This window comes from Paracoccidioides brasiliensis (assembly GCF_000150735.1).
Source record: "Paracoccidioides brasiliensis Pb18 unplaced genomic scaffold supercont2.3, whole genome shotgun sequence".
NCBI lineage: Eukaryota > Fungi > Ascomycota > Eurotiomycetes > Onygenales > Ajellomycetaceae > Paracoccidioides > Paracoccidioides brasiliensis.
The window spans coordinates 2580088-2603075 of record NW_011371360.1 but is presented as its reverse complement, the minus strand read 5'-3'; the positions used below and the strand labels follow the sequence as shown (position 1 = coordinate 2603075).

Here is a 22988-nt window from a genome sequence, read left to right as displayed (position 1 = left end):
AAATATTTTATTATATTTAAATACATATATAATTATTTTAATAGTTATTTAATTTATATTAAATAAAATTATATTAAAAACTTAATATTTTATTTACTATTTTTTGATGTATGTATAATCTCTATTTCTTCAGTTGTATGAAATCTGTATACATCTCAGTCCTGCATCTCTAAATGAAGCTTGAAACTCGATGTCAAATAGATCAATAGAGTTTTATATCACGTGATAATTACATGATTTGATGATCAAAGTTCATGAGAAATAGTTACATTAACTAACTAGTTAACTAACTACTTACTAACTAATGTAACTGTTACGGCGCAGTCCCAGGTAATATGGATTAAGATTGATCCGTTCCTACCTCAACCATATTTGGTTGCTTAGGTTGATCCGCTCCGATCCTCCACTGCCTATATATATTTGGCTGCTCGTCTCATTCCCACATTCTAATCCTCAGTTTAGTATTCTCATCGTAGCTGCCTAGATAGATAGATGAATTGAGCTTTTGTCTTGCTCTCATCATGCCTCTAGTTGAGCCATGACAGTAACTGGTTAACTAACTAGTTATTGAGAAATTTTCTAAGTTTAAATAGAAAAAAGTAGAGATCGTTAGGCTTAGCGCCGGATTAAACTCGGCGCCGGATTAGGCCTAACCCTCATCATGTGACCACGTGGGTTGTTATAATTCCGGGCAGACCCTTTCATCAAGCTTAGTATTTCGTTATATAGCAGTTAGCAACGTAGAGAATCCTATCTTATGCAGCTCACATCCGCTCCTAACAGAGATCAAAAAACTTAAAATAACTATTAAATAAAGATATTAAGTATACTAAGATTAAAATTATAATTATTTTTAATTTTCAAAAAATATTATAAGTTTTATGTCATAATATATTAATAAAATCAACTTTTAAAGAATAAAAAATAAAAAATAAAAAAATAATTAATATTAATATTTTTATTATAGTTAATTCTATATTTATAAAATCTACTTTAAAAAACATATCTAAAAAATGTATATATATATATATATATATATAGAAATTTATCTATTTATTGTCAAATTACTATATTAAATACTAACTTTATAAGTAATAAACTGGATCTAAAATAAAATAAATATTTATAATACTATTAATAAAAAAAGTAAGAAGAAAAGTTAGTAATTACTTTTAATAACTAGTTAAATAATTATAATTATAAATTTTACTTAATAAAGAAGTTTTTATAATACTATTATATTTATTATTAGTATATAATTTTTATATATTATAATTTTTGAATAATTATGTTTTTATAGTAATCTTAAATACTATTATTCAAAAGTAATTAACTATGTATTATAACTTTAAAAAAAATAAAAATAGTAATTTTTATAAAGTTTATCAGAAATATATAAATAGATATTTAAATACTTTATAATAACTGTAAAATGATTCAATTAAAAAATATATAAAAAAATTTTTAATTATGTTTTTAATATTTTTAAAAAATAAAAATTTATTGTTATTTTTACTTAAAATATATAATAAAAATTAAAATAATAAAAATTTATTAATCATCATTATATTTTTTCCACAATTATTTTGATTTAATATTATTTAAAAGTTGTTTAAGTAGATTAATATAGTTAAAAAAATTACATTAAATATTCAAAAACTTTGAATTCAAAATAACTCTATCTTTATAATTAATTGAATAAAGTAGTTTAATTGTAAGTAGATGTCATAGAGTCAAAACCATCACTGTCAAAGATGCAAATAAAAGAAATCACTTGGTTTAGAAAGTAAAAAGTGGTGAAAAAAGCAGAATTAAGACAAAATAAATAAAAATTAAATAAAAATTGATAAAAATGTACTCTATCCTTTTTCTAAAGTTATAAGTAAATAAAAGATAGCACACATACACAGATAATATAGATCTATTTACTATAGATTAAACTACTAATTGATGATGGATGAAGCTATTTAATTAATATGATTTTGATTTTTATCATTCCGCTGTTTTTATTATTCTAGAGTGGCACATTAACTAGAGGTAAGTGAGTAGGCAGAGGCACGAGTTCTGTTTATCTGCTAGCAATAAGGGCAACATACTCAGGCGAGGAACAAGAAGGGAGAAACTATTGAGGAATTGATTCGCCACGAAACGACTCTGAAAAATGCTCAAAACCTCTACCTCTACTACTATTACTGTACAAGAAGGCCAAGAGGAGGTAGAATGGCTGTTGAATAGAAATGTACATTCATTAGCCCGATATTCATAGTGTGTATATAAACGTAAAGAAAATAAAGAGCCCGGAAATGAAGACTGAAACTTTTTTTTCTTCATAACTAATCATTCTCACCACTCCAGTGGCTCCCCTTTAACTTCGCCCCTGTTAGTCTTAGGCACAGGTGCAGCTGGCACCATCACAGGGCCTTTCTTCGCATTACCCCGCCTCAGATATCCCGTGCCATCCAGCCATGGTGTCTCCAGCGAGCGGTGGGTCTCAAACTTCTTAATTTTATCCTCCATTTGCATAGTAAGCCCAATATCGTCCAGCCCGTTGACAAGACAATGTTTCCTGAACTCCTCCACATCAAAATCCGCCAATTTGTTTCCTGCGGCGTCACTAATTCTCTGGTTAGGAAGGTCAACCTCCAGCTCGTGACCAGCTCGGGCTTCGCCCAAAATCCTTTGGTAAGCAGCGTCATTCGTAATGATGATGGGTAACATGCCATTTTTGAACGTGTTGTTAAAGAAGATGTCAGCATATGACGGGGCAATTATGCATTTTATGCCGAAATCGAGGAGGGCCCATGGGGCGTGCTCTCGGGAACTACCACAGCCAAAATTATTTCCCACAACCAGGATCTTGGCGTTGCGATATGGTTCTTTGTTAAGGATGAAGTCAGAGATCTCAGAACCGTCCTCGTTGAATCGCAGGTGATAAAACAGAGCGCTTCCAAGACCGGTACGCTTGATGGTTTTTAGGAACTGTTTGGGGATTATGGCGTCTGTGTCTATGTTCGCACGGTCCAGAGGCGCCGCCACACCATTAAGCGTTGTAAATTTTGGAAGGCCAGTTGTTGTATGAGGGGAGGAGGTGTTGGTGTGCGGTTCATTGTCTTCAGGAAAGTCAAGGATGCGATCAAGGTCCGATTCGCTGTCAATCTCGTCGACGTAAGCGTGGACATCAAGCTTGGCCGAAGTCACACTGTGAGTCAATGGGCGGAGGGTTTCGATTTTACGGATATCAGCAAGCTTGCCAACAACTGCGGCTGCGGCTGCCATCACCGGGGACATAAGATGTGTCCTGCCGCCAGCTCCCTGACGCCCCTCGAAATTTCGGTTAGATGTGCTTGCACATCGCTCACGGGGGGAGAGAATATCCGGGTTCATGCCGAGACACATCGAACATCCCGCTTCTCTCCATTCGAAGCCAGCATCAGTAAAAATCTTATCAAGCCCCTCAGATTCAGCTTGTTGCTTGACCAGACCGGATCCGGGAACAATCATCGCCCGCTTGATGTTGGGTGCGATTTTCTTCCCCTCAACGACATGAGCAGCTGCACGCAAATCCTCGATACGGGAGTTGGTGCAAGATCCGATGAAGACCTTGTCAATGATAATATCCTGCATGGGTGTTCCAGCAGTGAGGCCCATGTACTCCAGAGCGCGCTTTGCGCTCGCCTTCTGATTCTCATCGGTAAAGTCATCCGGTCCAGGAACAACCCCGGTAATCGGTACGACATCCTGGGGAGAAGTTCCCCAAGAAACCGTGGGGACGATATCCTTCGTGTCTATAAAAACATCTTTGTCGTATATAGCACCTTCATCCGATTTCAGGCTTGACCAGTGCTTGACAGCCTTTTTCCACTCAGGACTATCGTATTTTGGTGCCAGGGGCTTTCCCTTCAAATATTCAAAAGTTATTTCGTCTGGCGCGACCATTCCAGCTCTAGCACCAGCTTCTATACTCATGTTACAAATGGACATGCGCGCCTCCATACTCAAACCTCTAATTGCAGAACCGCAAAATTCCACGACAGCTCCAGTGCCGCCTGCAGTTCCAATCACACCAATCACGTGGAGAACAATATCCTTGCTGGTTACACCAGGTGGGAGCTCACCATCGACCTGGACCCGCATGTTTTTGCTGCGCTTTGTGAGGAGTGTCTGTGTAGCCAAAACATGCTCAACTTCGCTCGTACCGATACCAAATGCCAAGGCGCCAAAAGCACCGTGCGTTGATGTGTGGGAGTCGCCGCAAACTACGGTTGTGCCAGGGAGAGTAAACCCTTGTTCCGGGCCGATAACGTGCACGATCCCCTGTCTCTTGTCCCCTAAGCCAAAGTATGTGAGGCCAAACTCCTTCACGTTCTCCTCTAGAGTCATACATTGTAGACGGGAGTCCGCCTCATGGACAAAATTCTCAACATCTTTAAATGTTTTGCGAGATGTGGTGGGGACATTCTATAGTTAAGTCATCAGTTTGGGTCAAATCTTGATATGAAAATCCGGGGTATAGTAAGTAACATACGTGATCTACCGTGGCTAAAGTACAGTCTGGTCTCCGCACTTTCCGCCCTGCATTCTTAAGACCCTCAAACGCTTGCTGTCCAGTATCAGTTAGAAAGTCTTCTCTAACAAAGTGGTTTAATATCTGGAAGGGGTAGCCAACATACAGGTGAAGTGACTTCGTGAACAAGATGTCTATCTGTAGAACTAATCAGAACAAGGGTTTCCCAGGCAAAACGCCTCATGCGACAGGCAACCAGGACATACCAATATAAAGCAAGATAGTTCCATCTTCCTGCTCGTTCACAACATGGTCCCGAAAGACCTTGTCGTAAAGAGTCCTTGGTTTCTTTTCTGCACCAGGCATTGTGATTTCCTAGCTATGAAAAGTGGCTCTAACGAAAGGACTATTGTACGTTGCTTTTTACATAAAACAATGAGAAGGTGGTTAAACAGTAATTGGGTTGAAGGCAGGGGAAAGAGGACAGGAAAGAGAACAAGATGGGGGAAAAAAATAAATAACGAGGGTATCAAAACAGAACAGCTGTCCGAGCTGTATATAAGAAACGGCGGCGATATTCACGAAGCTGCAACTTGAGCTTTGTGGCAGGGAACGGCGCCGATGTCGGCAGTCAGCGAAAATGGTTGGCCGGCTCATGTGACTCAGCTTGTGGTCGTCGGCCCGAAGAAGAAGCATTGCCAAGACCGACCGGCCGTTTATCGGAGCCAGCAATTTCAGTCAACAATGAGGGGTAAAGAATAATATATTTGTAGTTCCTTCTATTCGACTATTTACAACTGCTAGCAAGGTATATTTATCTATTTGAGACTTCGCCAGTGATCCAAGTTAACGGTTGTCTTCAGAAAATACCCATAAAGCAAGCTTATGCCTGACCAGCAAGCCCACAATTCCACAGAACACCTGGAGCATCACAATCTGTGTAGCAAGCCTGTCTTCCCTCATTGGACCAAACCATGCCAACCACAGGTTCAGAATCGTCAGGTTGGTAGATTCCACAATCTCTCCAGCTTCGTTCTTCCGTATTCGCACAAGTCGCAGCTGGTGGAGGAGCTCGAGAGCCGTCGAAATAATAAATGGGGGCGGACGCCCCCATTCCGTTACCGAAGGATCAAGCAGCCCCGTGCGGGAATTGAAATGTGGTAGACGGTGTCGCGGACAAGGGACAAGATGGAAAAGCTGAGGGGTAGAGTAGACAAAATTGAAGATTTGTGGGATGAACATGAGAAGAAGAGTCTTGCTGAAATGACCAAGAATGCCCACAACCGCAAAAACCATTCCTGCAAAGTAACAGTAGGTATCCCCTACAAAAACTTTTGCAGGATACCAATTATGCCACCAAAGTGCAAGTGACACGGCAATGAATGGGAGTAAAAGATATATCGAAAAAAGATGGGAGTCCATGGCTGGATGGGGGTAAGGAGTGAAAGGGGAGAGATATAGGGCGTCATTTATCAACAGTAATATCGCAATTACTAATGACTGAGATACCTCAATCCCATTAATCCCGGCAAGCATGTTAATGCTGTTGGGACAGAATATCGCAACAGCGGCCATGTACACGTAATACAGCCAGCCCAGATCTATGAAAGGCCCTAGATATCGCTGCAACGGGACTGGGACAACCACATGGGTAACGCCAAAATCCACAAAATACACGATAAGCATTGGTATTGATGCAAACGCGGGGATGAGCACTTTGTGCCGCCACCGTATATCGAGCATGTCGTCACCGATACCGAGGATCACAATAGCCTGCAGCGACAAAAGGCCAGAGAGGTATAAGGCAAGCTAATGATTAACATAAAATGTCAATAAAACGGCACTAGACGGAGGGAAAAGTCCAGAATCACGTTGTACCTTATTATGAGGAAAACGATGGAGAAACCGTCCTGTTTCAACATGGACCACTGGTAACACCACATCTCGATTTCCACCTCCTGATGTCGCAGCCACAATATCTTTGTAAAACGGGAATGGAATAAAAACCATCAACAATAGTATATAAACAATGGCGCAAACGGCGCCCATTGTTTCCGGACTATGAGCGGTTGTCAGCAACATTTTCTTAAAGGATAGAAGTCCGTCGTTATTTCTGCACCATACATCTCAACTTGTCGCAACTTTGACATGTCCTTCCCTTTTAATCCAGCCTTAATAAACACCCCTCCTAGCCATCGTATTAGACTATAAGTGGCTGCAAAAGCAATACCGCTCAAAGCAAGAGACGCGACCAAAGGTTCGCCGTCGCCTTGAAAAGTGTTGGCGAGAACTCCGAGACATGCGACTACCAGCGCCAGCAAGCTCCAGGTCTCATTGCGAGTCAGGGCATCCTTCATGTTAAATAATAAAATGACCATGTGTCCCACATAGTCATGCAGAAATCCAAACACTGCGAATTGCAGAAACTTTCAAAGTCATGTCGAGATATCAAAGACCAATACTTCTGCCAGCTGTCAGTGGTTGTTTTAACGCTCAATGCCGGAGCTTGCATTATTCTGCAGCGCCTTACCGTCTTGATAATGGAAAAAAATAATTCCGAAGTGCTGAACATATATTCACGTGATATGAAACGTCATTCCCGAAAGCAGCAATTGAAGAGCGTAGAGAGCAACGAGTTCAAATGTCGTAGAGAATAGAGGGATAAAAAGGAAGACCTGCAGTGGCTGCAAATCCTCGATATGGCTACTTTTGCTGACTTTGATGCCGACCACCATGACCTGGTGACAGTCACAAAATTCAACTTCTACGGGAACCGTATTCTAACCGCGTCTTCCGATCATCGCATCAAGGTCTGGGATCAAAAGGATGCGGGCTGGCAGCTTATAGATACATGGCGGGCCCATGATGCTGAGATTCGCGACGTAAGTTCTTTGTCTATGAAAGAAGTGAAATAATAAGAAATTTACATTCCTACCTCCGTTTTGGGTTCAGTACATCTTGATCGTGCTATCGATTTATATTTGCGCGCAAACAATTTCTTTGACTGATTCTTTTCATGCATGCGTCCCTTATCTTCCGGGTAAAAGGCAGGATGGAACGGACCTTTTACAGGTCAACATATTGGAAGTGTAGGCGAGGATATGAAGTTCAAGATATGGCAGGAAGACGTTACTCAGCCTCCCAATTCCGGACGCCGGTTTCGAAATATCTTCTGCCTTACATCCCCCGTTCGCACTCCCTATGTCTCACTGGACTTTCGGAACATTGATCTCGAATCATACCTCGCGCTGATTACGCGCGATGGACTTCTCACGGTCCTTGAGCCCGTCAACCCGGATAATCTCGCGGAATGGCAGCAAGTTGATCAGTTTAGAGTCTGTGCTGAACCATCACGTGGTGAAGAAACCAGCTTCAAGGTGCAATTCTTTCATGATCCGATGGATATCACGCAAATAATTTTACCGGGCTGGGATAGCAAGTGCCTGTCACTTGTTGTCGCGGCTATGGACACTGTGAAAATCTATCGCACGGATGCTAACAGACGATTTTATCATGCCATTGAGCTTGGAGGACATGCCAGTCTGGTACGCGATATATCGTGGGCCAACGGGTCTGTACGCGGCTTTGATTTGATTGCTAGCGGGTCGAAGGACGGGACAGTCAAGATATTTGAAGTTTATACAACTTTGGCCAATGCAGCAGGTAGCTCAGCGAATGGTGCTACCAATTGGCCCCCCTCGACTTCCTCTCATTCATCTACTGGTCGCACATCTATACAGTCCGGTATTGGCACAGCTCTTGCCAACCGTTCACCTGTCACTCTGATGAATCTCCAAGAGGGCGGAGATACCCATTTCAAGCATACATACAAAGAAGTTGCGTCAATTGACAGCAGACACCTGGATGTTTGGCAGGTGGGGTTCTCTCAAGCTGGTAAGCAGTATCCCTTGCCCTGTATTTTTAGAAACCCTGGTGTCGTATTCTTGTGGTCATGCGAGTGTAGCTTATTTTCTAACGAACCTTATACCTCCTGCAATAGGCGACTGCCTTCTCTCTTCTGGTGATGATGGCATAGTTAGATTCTGGAAACGGTCTATATCAGGGAAGTGGCTAGAGTTTGCAGAAACCGATATGGGTGATGAGTACGCCTCCAATATGCGATAACTTTCCTATGGCAAAACAGTCTAATTGCTGATCTATTACCCACGTAGATGAGTTTTGTTTAGACATGTCCGTCATGTTTCGGAAGTATGAGGAATATGCAAGTCCAACGTCCTGGTGTTGTCCTTATTTAACTTGGTTATTGCTCTTTGGATGCGGTTTGATGTTTATCCTTCGTCTTCCATTTCCTTCCCATTGTTTCTTTTTGCAGATTGAAACACCCAGGGAAGGTAATTCTTTTACAGTTTCTTATTTCATATGTTACATTTGCATTTGCATCGTTGTTTTGCTTTTGCTTTCCCACGTGATACCCCATCCCCATTGTTCCATTATTCTTTCTTTGTTTGCATCTTAATTTTTTATGAATATTATGATTTTATCAATGGACATTTAGAACGGATAGAAATAATCAAGAGTCAACCTTAGAAAAGCCAGCTATAAACACTTTAGGGGTCAAAATGATAAAATTTCTTCGAATTGAGGTCACCATTGAACAATGTTATTATGAATCCGAATTGGCTCATCAGGACATTGAACTTTTGCAGCTCCCTCAGGGCCGATCTGCTACGACTCAGACATGCAGAGAGCAAAGACCAAACCTGATCGATCCCTTTGCAATAAAGAATCCTTCAGCCCAATAGCTAAGTCCTAGAAAACAAACCTACCACGATTCCCTCGTCAAATTCAACCCAACTAGGAAGGGGTAAAGATATATGTCAGGGCGGGAGTGACTTTTAAATCGGCCATAAGCAGTAAACAATACCGAATACAATGGTCGCAAAGCCAAAGAAAATGCCCGATATTCACTCTAGTTCGCCAATATGACCTAGCCATCCTATGGAGAGTTCATCAAAACCAGGAATTGGAGGTTGATTATGCGTTCAGAGCGTTAGTTATTTAAAAGTTTTAAGGAAAAGTCGTTGAAAAGATGCGAGCCTCTGGAAAGTTTTGGTGCTCACAGTTGTGCGCTAAGCCCGCTCGTTGTGCACGTGATCTTAGTATTATTGTTGTACCGGAAGCCGACTTGGCATGAAAATCTCAGCTCGATTTTCATATCTGTCAAAATCGCTTTCTCAATCATTTCAAGTTCTCTTTTCATGTTTTATGAGGGTCAAATGGTAGTAAGAGAGCTGGTTGGACATAATGAATCTCCCAGTCATCCTTAAACATACTCGAGAACTCCTTTCCCATTACATCGTTCCCCGCGCGTGGCCGCCGGTTGGGTTTCCTCCTTGTTCCGCTACGTCTATCTCCCTTTCGTGCCGGATCTCCTCCTTCCCTCAAACCCCCCAATCACCGAAATAAAGAAGCAAAAAGCATGAAATCCACCCAGAGAGCCCCCATAATGTATGACCAAAAATCGAGAGGAGAGAAAAACCGTAGTCGGAACGTAAGCGGAAAAGAATCTCTGGATCCCCAAACCACAACATTGCCAGCATCGTGCCGCCTCTCAATGGCCATCGCATGCATACTTCGTTTATAAACAATCGCATGTGGAAGATCGAGCCCCTAACAGTTTTTTAGCAGAGACTGTCGTCTACTCCACCCTTCCATTCCAGCTGACTGTGGGATGGTGAGGACTATCTAATATGACGGACATTTCCTTTTCCAAGAACTTCATTATTCTTCCATAGCGCCATTCTGCTGTAGAGAGTATTAAGAATTACTCAATTAAAATATTAATAAATTACCATGATTGATCCAGTACAAAGGTTGACATGCAAGTTAAACAAATAAATTTTTTCAGTATTGATGGTCCTTGTGCTACTTCATTCAATTACGTGAAATACCCAACATACCCTTACGTAGATGATCAACGAGGCCTCGGGTAACGTAGTTGACCCAAGATTTTCAAACGCAGCTGTCTAAAATGAAAATAGTGATAAAATTCAGCAAAAGCCAGCAAGAAAAAAAAGTCAAAGGAAGGGAGGTATCAAGGACCTTGAAAGCTTGCAGCAGAGATCCTCCCAGAAGAGACCACACATAGTCCGTGAAGATGTGAAGGATATTTATCTCGACCGGTTCTCAACGGAGTAGAAACCCAATATCTTGAATAAAGGCCAATCTTCCCTGCTAGGGCTAACGGCGCCATGCTGACATCCACATTCCTCACTGTCGTCGCTGACCCAAAACGTTACTAACACTGTCAATGTATTAATCGTAAGTTTCTTGATTTCTGACGCCGGCGAGTGCGTGTATTATCGGACAAAATAGGAGCCAACAATGCGTAGAACAGCCTGTCAGAATTGAGATTCGCAAACCTTCTTTAGCTCCATATCCTTAATCTCTAGGTGGCGGATATGATTCGTGTTCGCTGAAAGTAATAATTTGTTCTCAGCTGGAAAAAGCAACAGGGGGAGGAAAAGCAAAACCAAATTTCAACATACTTCTTACGCAGGAATAGTATTCGAAATATTCTCCACAAGATCCACTGTTTTGTTGTTAAGTTTGTAATAACGTCGGCGGTTTCAATTTTTCATCTTCGGTGGAGAAGGCAATTCAGTCAAGCAAAATAGCATTTCTGTTCCGAAATTGCTTCTTTAACGTGCTCATCATATTGCACAGCCTTTTCATCCATGTGTCATAATGCACACGTCCACTAACGATATTTAAGCAACACTGATTGCCATTGCGAGAAGAGTAACAATAACGGTAACATGGCATTCCGGTCTCCCTTTTCTGTTCATCAATTTATCAAATCCGGAGAGCGTATGTTTTGTCAACCCCATTGAGTTCTGGCAAATACAGTATTTAATCATCTTGTTCATCAGGCGTGGTGGTAGTTATCATCCACATACTAGACAATTGCGTCTTTGAGAGTTGAAAAACTTCCTGTTTCTTCGAAGCCTAGGGCGATATGCGCATGCACTTAGACATAACACATATTTGATGAAACAGATGCGACATCACACGCAATATAATACCATCAAATCGCGCGCAAAACGTAAACGATTGCAGAACTAATGATATGGTTCATGTCTGCAGCTTTGACCCAGGACAGAAGCATTTGTGGGCTTTGGACTGCTTCGTCAACACAGTAGCCAACCCTGAAGATAGTTTCTTTGAAATGACAAACGGGCAAAATTGGAAGGACATTATCGACGATAACAGCGGATTGCACGGTTGGCTATCACAGTTTTTTAATCATGGCGAACGTTGGACAACTTCTCGCTGCGCAGCAAACGTGAACCCGGGAACCCAAATAGGTTTGCCGAAGCCAAGAGTCAACGGTAACTATCATAACATGGTTAGGTAGTCTCTGCGCACATACTCTCTTATAATCCAAACACCGTTTATTCACCCATATTCGGGATCTCAATATGATAAGTTAATATCAGTCCTATATTTGAAATATTTCTATACAATCGATTGGATATACCCGGAAATATTCACAGGGAGTATTCTTCCAGCTTTTTTCTGAAATATGAAACTGTATACAGGTAGTACCCTTTGCGTTCCTTTATGGCTTTGCAGCGGTGGCATGGCGTATTTCAAGTGCACTACGTCAAAAAATCATATCAAGATGGCAAAAATTTCCAGCTGACATAAAATACCTGTTCATGTTTAAACAGACATTGCCAACAACTCTTTTGTCTTGCAGTTATTACCATATCGGCCGTGTAGTTAAACAAGCCGACATTTAACTGGAGAGACCCTCTTACCGCAGACTCAGGGAAAGTTTCAAATGTATCCAAACTTCCATATGGACAATTGAATACTGGATCCAGCACTCCGTTTTTGAACCAAATGATAAGTAGGGAGATGACTGAATCCGATGATAGGATCGTTCGTAGACGTGGATGGCTCCGATACATCATAGAAGCCGCGATAGCTAGCCGAATCCTGATCTCCAGTTAGGAGAAGTTGAGAACTTGGTTGAGAATAAGCTTCTATTGGAAGCTCCATAAATGGCGTGGAATTCAAATCGCTAACCCATATATCATCATTCTTCACTAAATAGAGTATTAACGATACAACTCCAAAAGCCCCGAGAGAAAACACTATAACTCCACCCATTATGGCGAGAAGGCCACTGCAAGGTATTAGAGGTCCGGGCAGGTTAGCATCCAGGTTCTCCGCCGAAAATGAAGAAATACCGGCGAGGTTTCAAAATTGAAAATTCTTTAGTCCATTTCGGAAGGTTGGAGCCAGAAGAATAAACGTTGGCTTTGACTCTCCATTCGTCCAAAACTCCGGGAGAAATAGGCAGTGCTGGACGCCATTCCGCAGTACCTTCTTTCCAATCGGGTCTGCATAGCTTGAGCATCTCCAGGCCCGACTAAAAAGTCAGCAAAAGAGATGTTTCGTGAAGAAGCCGGCAGCGTAGAGATATCATTCTGCGTCTCCAAGCATTCGACACCTCCTTGATCGAGAAGATGAACCATATATCTTCTTCGATCCATTACGTTGTGGAAGAAGATCAATGTACGGTTAATTGCGCTCTTTCCGATATAAATTCCAATGATGGCCGTTGAGTTCATCTTAAGGATAGCAACAAAGGCCCTCTGCTTTGAATCAGCCATTCATATAAGGAGATAAAATGAGGTACTCGTATGCCAACCAAGGACTCAAACAGGCAAAGGGTAACCACCAGGACCACCTTGCTGACCAGTTCGCAATTACAAAGCATTTTGGCAGGATAGAAACCCAATTTGGAGGCCAACTCAAAACGAGGCGAAAAGAACTGTTCCAGCACAGTAACATGAGACGAACCATCGTAAGGAATATCTGACAGTAGCGTAACAACCAGCAGGTGCTGTCCGAGTCGCTGGGGGAACTAAAGCCCAAAAGACTGGTTGGAAACAACCATTCCCCAAGGGTCGGAGGGGCCCAAGGTAAGAATGCTTTCCAAAATGCAGGCTTTTCCTATCGGACCTTTCCTGAGGCAAGGCGTCCTCGATGCCGGAGTGTTTGTTGGCAAGGCAAAGGCTGGAGTGGAGCTGGCAGTTGACTAAATTCAACCAACCAATTCCGCTCAACATTCTCCCCTGTCAGAGTCCATATCCGCCCTCCATTTGGTGCGCTGCTCGAGGTTCATTTGCTCTACGCAGCCCGGAAAACAATAGCTCATTATTTCCCGTGTGCTCACGACCAGGGAATAACCAATCGTCACGTCCCCACCATTATTTCACTTCGTCCTCATACCACATACTTTTCCCTTAGGTATGTCAACCGGCCTGCTGTCGTTCGGTGTGAGGAGGGTAATTTACTCTCATTCAACTGAGGCATATCTTACTGCTGAGAAGGCTCTAGGTACTTTGCTTGGAGTACGGATTCTGCTGTTCTCAGAATAATCATTGATACCTTTAATGCTTTTCATCAGTCAACCGTGCATTATTACACTGGATCGGTGTTTGATTGAGCCATGGTTGACTTAACTTGGGTATTCGGGATCCATTAGCTAATCCAAGACTTAATGTGTCGTTGTTTTTCGGCTCCTGCGATTGGTGAAGAAGGTGTAATTCTGGCTCTTTCTATTGGTCCAGTCCCTTGTCCTCTTGCCTCGACATTACTAATCCACTGTCATGAAATATCCCAGCCATAAAATTTTGAACTTCATCTCATTGTATCATTATTGCATCCTCACAGTCATTACTCTCGTTGTTTTTCTCCTATTTCCTCCCTCCAAAGCATCATCTATCTCCTTTTTCCTTTGTCTCTGTTTCCGTTTTGAGAATGGCTTCTGTGGCGAGAACTTTCACTCGGGGTTTCACTCGCGCATCCACCGCCAATGCCTCTTCGTCGATCAGATATTCCACTCGCACTTCAACTCGCTCTGTCCTCTCCTCCCAGGCCTTCTTTACCGGGTCTCGCAGAGGATATGCTTCTGGTCCTGAGGGTGAAAAGTCTTCTTGCAGCTTCTACATCGGATTGGGAGCTGTCGCCATTGCAGGTGCCGGTGCTTTAATCTACCTGAACAAAGATGGCCCGAAAGCCAGCACGAAACCCTCGGGCCCCTTCACACCAACCAAGGATGATTACCAGAAAGTGTACGATGAAATTGCGAGACTCTTAGTTGAAAATGATGACTATGATGATGGTAGCTATGGACCGGTAAGCTAAAACTCCCCGCAATGTATCATTTCCAGCCGTTATCTAACTTTTAGAGTCTCCAACAGGTTCTAATCCGATTGGCATGGCACGCAAGTGGTACTTATGATAAGGAAACTGGAACTGGAGGAAGCAATGGTGCCACCATGCGCTTCGCTCCTGAGAGTAACCACGCTGCCAACGCTGGTTTGAAAGCTGCGAGAGATTTCCTCGAGCCAGTTAAGGGTATGTAAACAGTTTTATATGATGTATGTCCTATGTATGTCGGTTGATTACGCTAACTCTATTTGTAGCGAAGTTCCCCTGGATCACCTACTCCGATCTTTGGACTCTTGCTGGTGTCTGCGCAATTCAGGAATTGCAGGGACCTTGTATCCCATGGCGCCCTGGCCGCACTGACAAGGACAGCACTGCCTGCACCCCTGACGGACGTCTCCCTGACGCTTCTAAGAACGAGAAGCACATCAGAGATATCTTTGGACGAATGGGCTTTGACGACCGCGAGATTGTCGCCCTCTGCGGCGCTCATTCTCTTGGCCGTGCCCATTCTGACCGATCTGGTTATGATGGCCCGTGGGATTTCAGCCCGACTGTCTTCACCAACGAATTCTTCAGGATGCTGGTCAATGAGAAATGGAACTGGAGAAAAGTACGTACATGGCAATGGATTCTATAAATATAGCTCGACTTACGTCAACTAATAACGAAAAACACAGTGGAACGGTCCGGCCCAATTCACTGACAAGACTACCCACACCCTCATGATGCTTCCCACAGACATTGCCCTTGTTAAAGACAAGGAATTCAAGAAGCACGTCGAGCGATATGCCAAAGACAGCGAAACCTTCTTCAAGGAGTTCTCGGATGCATTCGTCAAGCTTCTCGAGCTTGGTGTCCCATTCACCTCCAAAGCTGACGATCGCTTTGTGTTCAAGACCTCCGACAGCTAAATTAGGGTGTCCCCCTTTTTTTAACAATTTCGTTGCAAAGCGTCCTGAGCGTTCGATTTCCGATTAAATTCCGGCTATACTAATTAATTTTCTTCTAGCACGTAATGTCGAATTCCCACCCTCTCCTTTTTTCTTTTTTTTTTTTTTTTTTAACACAGACTACATATCCGTACACTTTTCTCTTAACGGAAGATTGCAATTATAGATTGCACAGATCTCCACTCCTGTTTCGTCTCAGTTTCGAGAATTACACTCGTTCCGTTTATGTAAATCATTTCTTATATGTTCTAGTGTGATTTTGAAGCAGGATAAAAGACAGCAATACAGCAAGAGTAGAGCGGAGGAAAAGTGTGAACGAGTGCACTAGCGATGTTCAGTGATGATATAGAGTATTCAAAAAGCACCCTGTTGAATAAATTAAAACTTGAATTTAATTCTCCTTTTGATTTATCTCCTATGAACAGTTATTTAACTTAATTCGTTATTTGTCTTGCAAAAGTAATCAAGAATAAACATACAGCTAACCCGCTTGAACCATGCAGAAGATAAAGTTTGCAGATATTAACCGGCCATTTAACCACCTGCTCAAATAGTCCCTTACATCGTATTTTGCGAACCGCGCAGCAAAAGCCCCAATGCAGCCGGCAGCAGTGAGGAAGCCATGGATCGACTGCGTATATAATGCTAAGCCATGTTCGTCTAACTGGGACAAATCTCGCTTTCTATCTGTCGCTCTACCTACCGGCCCACACGCACCACACCAGTTGTTCAACCTTCCCACGCACATAACTATGACACCATCAACGGCTCCAAGCACAACGCCGACGCACTACTTGATCCTCAACCTCCCATATCCCCCGCCTCAACCCCTTCCAAAGCCAGCTGTAAAACTAGCTTACCATCGCGCGCTACTAAAACATCATCCCGACAAAGCTCGAGCAGCTACATCCACATCCTTATCCAAACCCGCCCTCACAACCTGTGCCAGCAACATCGCAAATTCAGGCCCACAATGCACAAATAGAACAGCGCAGGCGGCATCTAGTGTAGCTGCCACAGCTCCAGTGGATGACGCGAACGGAAAGGACATCCCCTACGACTTGCACCGGTACACAGTCGACCAAATAACCAGGGCGTACAAGATTCTCTCAGACCCAGTTGCCAGGGCTGAATACGACCGCTCACTTCGCCTGTTGGGGATAAATGGCAGCAGATATGGACATGGGCATTGTGGCAGTGACGGTGACGATACGGATTTCCGGACAGGAATGGAGGTTTTTGATCTAGATGATATGGAGATTGGGAATGTTTTGGGTTCCGACACGGGAACTGGTGATAGTGGCGGTGGGATGTGGTACCATGCCTGCCGGTGTGGGGAGGAGAAAGGATTTCTGGTGTTGGAAGAGGATCTGGAAAGGGAGGCGGAGGAAGGAGAAGTAGTTGTAGGATGTTGTGGGTGCAGTTTGTGGGCGAAGATTGTGTTTGCTGTTGAAGATGGGGGCGATGAGCTTGTTATGGATGAGGCCGGGGATGGGAGCGGGGATGGGAGTGGGAATGAGAACGGGAATAATAGTAGGATATCGTGAAAGGAAGAACCTTTGGGGTTGAATCCATAACTCCTTGCGTAACAAAGGTTCTTGCTTCTCTGTACGCTCTTTTTCGCTCTCCCCCGATCAGTCTGTGCTGCGCGTACCAGCCTTTCATATGGCATCCGCCAATATAGGGATATCAACACCCAATCCAACGAGAAGCAGACCCGCAACATGGGGAAATTTCTTGCGTTAGCTCTCATGGAGCATCCAGATGAGTTCAAGATGGTGTACGACACTTCTCTCTCCCCTCCATCTACGCCAGGAGCTGCTCGTCTGCTGCGAACTCTTTGACGGTCGCCAGAAAGGAACCCCTCAGCCAGCAAACGATTTTGTGACCGACACATAGTTTATTTGGCCCTTGGAGAATTTTGTTACAGAAAGTGTTCAGACAATCCACTTCCCAATGCCTAGGAATGGGGCAGGTAATGGCAAGGAAAGATGTTGTATATCAGCACATCTCGTTGACATACCCAACTAAAGCTCTAGGGACCGTTCTCAGAGTTGGAGCGGATTTGGGATAAAGTGTATATCTAGTTTATCAACGGATGCTGATACAAGTTTCCATGAATATCAAAGTGTAGTCATAATTCAGAATGCGGAATATATAATTATACCAGAAGTCGCATCAGCGCAATCAGCTACTCTTCTCTTTCTTTTCTTAAATAATAGTACATAATAACCGCATTCTTGAAAACACTGGGAAACTTTATAGAGTAATCGGTGGTATATATTCCCATCGTAGCGGGACGCTTGCTGTCGGTCGCTGCCTGCAAACGGCTTGGGGCCAGAGCTTACCACTAGACACTCACTATCAAGATTCCTTCACCTCAAGTTCACAACAACCACCTTTCCACACCACCTGGTCAGTGAACTCTCCCATCAAGCAATCCAAAATGTCTAAAATAGCCCATGTATCATCTCAAAAGCAATTTTCCGAGCTCCTCGCATCCTCCCCCATAGTTGTTGCAGACTGTAAGTAGCGTCTCTCAAAGCGGATGATTGATCTCGATATCACCGCCCCAATCAACTCTCCCTCCTCTCCCCTTCACCAGCCCCCATTATAAATCATCTGAACCGCATCGGACCGTCATATCAATAGAACGCAGATGGCTCAAATTGCGTCGCTAACATTATTTCCTTTCTACGGATAGTCTACGCTACCTGGTGTGGGCCATGTAAAGTTATCGCGCCGGTGTTCGAACAGCTGGCTACAAAGTTTGGGCGCCCGAACCAGGTATCATTTATTAAGATCGATGTGGACGCGAATGCGGAAGTGGCTGCCGCTTGTGGAATCACTGCGTAAGTGAAAAGAGGATTTTTTTTGTGATTAAGTTATATTCATCTTGTCTCTGGCCTTCCCTCTTACTTCAAAGGCCGCCGCACAAAAACTGCCTATTCCTGATTACCAACTGATACAGATTTGCTAATGTTCTACATTATTTTGTCTACCGTTCTAGTATGCCCACATTCCTAATCTTCAAAAATGGCAACGTCGCCCATTCAATCCGCGGCGCAAACGCGCAACTCCTCACAGCCAAAATCCAAGAGATCGCCTCGAGTGGATCGAACGACAGCGGAGCGGATGGCGCAGAGGGCGAGTCCAGCAGTATTGGCGCACACTGGCTTGGAGGAAACGTTCCAAGGGGATACTCAGAACTGTCTAACGAGATTGAAATTAAGGGCATAGATCTTCTCAATTGTGACAACGAGATCGGATCTGGGAGATCATTATTTGCACCAGAACAGCCTTCAGGTCTTTCTGCTTCTGCTGAGAGTGGTGGGAATGGGAAAGCTAAGGATGCAGCTACACGAGACTGGGTAGAGAGCGACACGGACGAACAGCTAATGTTATATGTCCCGTTTCAATCGTCTGTAAAGATTCATTCGCTACAGATCACCTCCCTCCCGCCTAGTGGGGGTGATGGTGATGAAGTACCAATGCGGCCCAAGACGCTAAAATTATATACCAATCGCACTCATATCATTGGATTTGAAGAGGCGGATGAAGAGACTCCAACGCAAGAGATAGAGTTGGCGCCGCGGGATTGGGAAGCGAAAACGGGAACTGCGACCGTTGAACTGCGATTTGTCAAGTTCCAGCGCATCACGTCGCTTGTTGTATACTTTGTAGATGGGGATGGGGATGGAGAGAGGATCCGTGTGGACAGGGTGAGGGTGTTTGGTGAAGCTGGTGAGAAGAGGGAAATGGGCAAGCTGGAGAAGATTGGTGATGAACTGGGAGAATAGGTTAAAGAGTCGAGCTTGTAAGACATGTCTAGATGGGCATGAAAAATACCTTCGAGGTGGCTTCGCTAATTACTTCTTGTATCAACACACCGTTTTAGAGCACGGGAGAGTGGGAAAACTGAGACAACGGCACAGAATTTCTCATTCAACAATATTCTTTCTCATTCGGGAATAATTACTCGCTATATATCTTGTTACATATGGACAAGCACTGCGGGCTTTCCGGAGAGCGATCCTAACCCGCCCATAAGCCATGGGACAAGTCCAATAGACTCTCCCTCATCCCTCCATCGAGTTTCCTCTGTCCACCAACCACGACAGCAATCAACCAGCCATTAAAATATATAAAAGGTGTTCGATCCCAAACCAAATGGCCATTTCCTCAATGCGAAAGAGGGTGATAATCAAACGACCAGTAAAGTAAGAACCGACGTGCAATTTCATCATTCTGTGACGCAGCCGACACCTAAGGATTTTTTGACTCAATCAAACATCACGAATAAAAAAGCTCTTTTCTTTAAAGAAAAGAAGCCTTTTGATGTCTAGGCAACACGGGTTAAAGGCTGCGTCGCCGCACGAAGACAGAAAACGAGAAAAGTTAAAAGGCAAAGATTGCGCGGAAAGTTTTTATATGGGAGTAGGACGGAGGAATAGTTCTACCGAAGCGGGCTGCTTTAGGCTTAGTGGGCTCTGTAGGTGCCGAGATACCAAATACTCTGTAATTACGGATTCGGGGTGCTTTGATAAAGAGGTAAACAAACGAAAGCAAAGTAGCTTTGGATGCTGTTTCATGAGCTTGGGAAGCCTTCGTCCGATCTTCTTCATCAAAAGTCCGGATTCCTGTCTCTGACTGGCTAATGTGCAGGTAGAAGTTAGCGTCTGGAGGAATACTTATGGAGCTAACCTGCCAAGCAAGAGAATCCCCTTGGCTAAAATATTTTAGAAAAAGTCACATTTCTACTTTCCTTTCCTTTCCTTTCCTTTGATAGTCAATGATGAGCGATATGCAACCACGGTCGTATATCAATTCACGTACAAAGGAAGAGGATGAATTGTTCTTTTTCGAGCTTGATATCAACTGACACTCTCTGGCAGTATTGCCGCCACCTACCACACACCCATTAAATTACATTCATCAAGCGCCGGACGTAGAGAACCTCGTATAGATTCTTCGGGACCGGCCAAAATGAAATAGCGTTGGTAGGTTGGAAACTTCACTGTTGCAACTTCAAAATTGAGGTCTAACTAATTTTCTTCAAACCTTACATAACGAAAACCACTCAGATCCGAAATCTCCGCGCATCTCACTGAAGGATTTCCAGGCCCGTATTTTAAACATGATAATGTCGTAAGGAACTCCGGTTATCAATCTAAATAATAACCTTGGAATGATCTCTGCAAGATAAAAAGCTCTATGGAACAGTCTTCTCCTACCTAACCTGCAGACCCAATATCACGGCCAAACCATTTCCGCGGACTTCGTCTTGGGGGAATCCATGGCTTCTGTAACTATGATGCGCTGGAGAGTCCTAACTCGGGCCTAACTAGTTAACTAAAAGATTCCAGAAGCTCATGGAAGTTAAAAAGGCCATCTATACGATGGGTCGTGACGCAATTACATTACATTGATCAACGAAATGTAAAATGGATGCAAAAACGATAGTTCTATGGATCCCTCAAGGTAGTCTGAAACCAAAAAATTGATATCATGGGTCTCCGCTTGAGTTTCGATGGATAACTGCCTTAGGATCCTAGTTATAATTAGTAGAACGCCCACCAAAAAATAAATAAAAAAAAGAAGGGAACCATCAAATCCTTTAGACGCGAATTGCTGGGGCTTGTATGTAGGCCAGTTTCCAAGTCTGCTGGGGCTAGAACGATCTTCTGGGACATATCCAGCGGATTACTTGAAGGCGGGAAAGAGAATAATCCAAGGAAGCATGTACAAGGGCAGTTTTCCTGGATAGCTGAGAGAATTTTAATTGCTGCTTGAAAAGGCCTTGAAGACCAAACATCATCAAATACTCCGACAAAAGAGGTGACAACAATCCTGAAACTAAGTTATCATTGAACCCTGCAGTCGCTCTGATAGCATAATAGGAGGTTATCAAAGTCAGAAAATCCCACTACAATAATCGCATGAAAAACAGTCGAAGGATCGCTGTCGACTGCAATCGTGGTGCCATTTCAATATCTCTCAGGCAGATGTGGATACAGATAATGCACCCACCATTTGCCGAAAGTCTGGAATTTGCGGGGAAGCAACTCGATATACGCCTACGTGAGGAGCAACAAGCCACCGGATTGTGCGCCTTTGTCTACGCACTACAGAGTGGGGGGAAAAGGGAAAGTTTAATGATAAGTGTGACATCGTTGAGTCCAGGTCACCGAAGTGTCCACTCTCGTGGTCTTGCTAAGTCGTTAGTTCTGCGATTATTGCCTGCGCTGGGACCGGTTCAATATTAATAGAAGCCAGCGATTCCATCAGCGCGGAGGATTAGTCCTGTTTTCCCTGCTGTACATTTCCTTTAAGCGATGTTTCAGTCTTTCACATGGCTTCAGAACGCTCCAGTTACTTCCCACAAACCAGAGACTTTGGAGATTCCAGACGATTAAAAGACGAAGCCTGTTTGATGAAGTCTCAATATAAATTCGACACTCAACAGAATCTGAGCCAAGAAGAACGCGCATTGGGTGGGCTTGCTGGGTTCTCCAACCTTCTTCCAATGCTTCAGTCCCTACCAAGATGATCCATCCTGCTCTGGTTTCCCAAATGTAGTAACAGTCCAGGAACTAGGAGCTGCAGAGTGCCCAGTGAGAAGGGTATTCGACCCACCATTATCAACACTTTTAACCAAATGCTACGGCCTCCCGGGCCCCTGCCAGGTTACTCTTGGCCGGATAAACTATTCAACTCTACCACGAGGTTGGTATTATTATTATTCCCCGATTCATGCAGCCTTGACGATTCTGGGTCAGGACAGAGAAGAGCAGAAAAACGTCTTTCTGGGAACATTCCCCAGAAAAGAATATTGTTGGCCAGTCAATAGTGGTATTCTGCTCTGTATCCAAATTATCCGTCATTTTCTTCACATGCCGGATTTGAAATTTCAGACTGCAGAACTAGAGCCACCGCAAATAAAATAGAGCAGAAAAGGGCGTCGAACTCAATCGACAATGGAAGAATCCTTCCCGAGATTAATTAAATACCGCTCTCCTAGAATAACCAATTCTCCCAACCCAGTCTCTCGTCCCCAGAGAAAGAACGGCGGTTCCGAATGAAAACCAAGGCTGACAAAAACGCGTATCAACGGTGAGGATGAAGCAACATAGAAAGCTCTTGGGGAAGAAAAGAGGCCGTGAGAACTGCAAAATAATGATCAGTTTTCTGGATTGTTTCCAATTGATCTGCTCTGCACGATGCTACTTTTGCTCCACTTCACTCAAGTCTAATCCTGCCAAGGAACGGAATTCTGGAGATTGAAGGGTAGAATAGAATGAAAATGGATTGGCCCGCCGTAC

General features: G+C 43.5%; 8 protein-coding genes across 8 annotated transcripts; 5 read left to right on the top strand and 3 right to left on the bottom strand.

Moving 5' to 3' along the window:
* Positions 1-2343: 2343 nt before the first annotated feature.
* On the bottom strand, positions 2344-4870 carry PADG_03167 (3-isopropylmalate dehydratase, large subunit; the record flags this gene model as incomplete). Its single annotated transcript, XM_010760461.1, has 4 exons — positions 2344-4458; positions 4526-4600; positions 4671-4702; positions 4771-4870. The coding sequence occupies 4 exons, from the start codon at positions 4868-4870 to the stop codon at positions 2344-2346; spliced, it is 2322 nt and encodes a 773-aa protein (XP_010758763.1).
* Positions 4871-5350: 480 nt separating this feature from the next.
* On the bottom strand, positions 5351-6861 carry PADG_03166 (UDP-N-acetylglucosamine--dolichyl-phosphate N-acetylglucosaminephosphotransferase; the record flags this gene model as incomplete). The annotated part of the gene is made up of 3 exons (XM_010759988.1): positions 5351-6313; positions 6383-6563; positions 6629-6861. 3 exons carry the CDS (start codon positions 6859-6861, stop codon positions 5351-5353), a joined length of 1377 nt encoding a protein of 458 aa, XP_010758290.1.
* Positions 6862-7203: 342 nt separating this feature from the next.
* Positions 7204-8629, top strand: PADG_03165 (uncharacterized protein; the record flags this gene model as incomplete). The annotated part of the gene is made up of 3 exons (XM_010759987.1): positions 7204-7386; positions 7552-8398; positions 8505-8629. The coding sequence occupies 3 exons, from the start codon at positions 7204-7206 to the stop codon at positions 8627-8629; spliced, it is 1155 nt and encodes a 384-aa protein (XP_010758289.1).
* Positions 8630-12307: 3678 nt separating this feature from the next.
* Positions 12308-12893, bottom strand: PADG_03164 (uncharacterized protein; the record flags this gene model as incomplete). The annotated part of the gene is made up of 2 exons (XM_010759986.1): positions 12308-12659; positions 12724-12893. 2 exons carry the CDS (start codon positions 12891-12893, stop codon positions 12308-12310), a joined length of 522 nt encoding a protein of 173 aa, XP_010758288.1.
* Positions 12894-14302: 1409 nt separating this feature from the next.
* Positions 14303-15627, top strand: PADG_03163 (cytochrome c peroxidase, mitochondrial; the record flags this gene model as incomplete). The annotated part of the gene is made up of 4 exons (XM_010760460.1): positions 14303-14680; positions 14746-14902; positions 14971-15326; positions 15394-15627. The coding sequence occupies 4 exons, from the start codon at positions 14303-14305 to the stop codon at positions 15625-15627; spliced, it is 1125 nt and encodes a 374-aa protein (XP_010758762.1).
* A 791-nt stretch (positions 15628-16418) lies between these two features.
* On the top strand, positions 16419-17510 carry PADG_03162 (uncharacterized protein; the record flags this gene model as incomplete). Its single annotated transcript, XM_010759985.1, has 2 exons — positions 16419-17199; positions 17305-17510. The coding sequence occupies 2 exons, from the start codon at positions 16419-16421 to the stop codon at positions 17508-17510; spliced, it is 987 nt and encodes a 328-aa protein (XP_010758287.1).
* A 602-nt stretch (positions 17511-18112) lies between these two features.
* Positions 18113-19466, top strand: PADG_03161 (thioredoxin; the record flags this gene model as incomplete). Its single annotated transcript, XM_010760459.1, has 3 exons — positions 18113-18191; positions 18371-18518; positions 18677-19466. The coding sequence occupies 3 exons, from the start codon at positions 18113-18115 to the stop codon at positions 19464-19466; spliced, it is 1017 nt and encodes a 338-aa protein (XP_010758761.1).
* A 2220-nt stretch (positions 19467-21686) lies between these two features.
* PADG_03159 (uncharacterized protein) lies at positions 21687-22216 on the top strand (the record flags this gene model as incomplete). Its single annotated transcript, XM_010760458.1, has 2 exons — positions 21687-21886; positions 22000-22216. The coding sequence occupies 2 exons, from the start codon at positions 21687-21689 to the stop codon at positions 22214-22216; spliced, it is 417 nt and encodes a 138-aa protein (XP_010758760.1).
* Between the last annotated feature and the right edge of the window lie 772 nt (positions 22217-22988).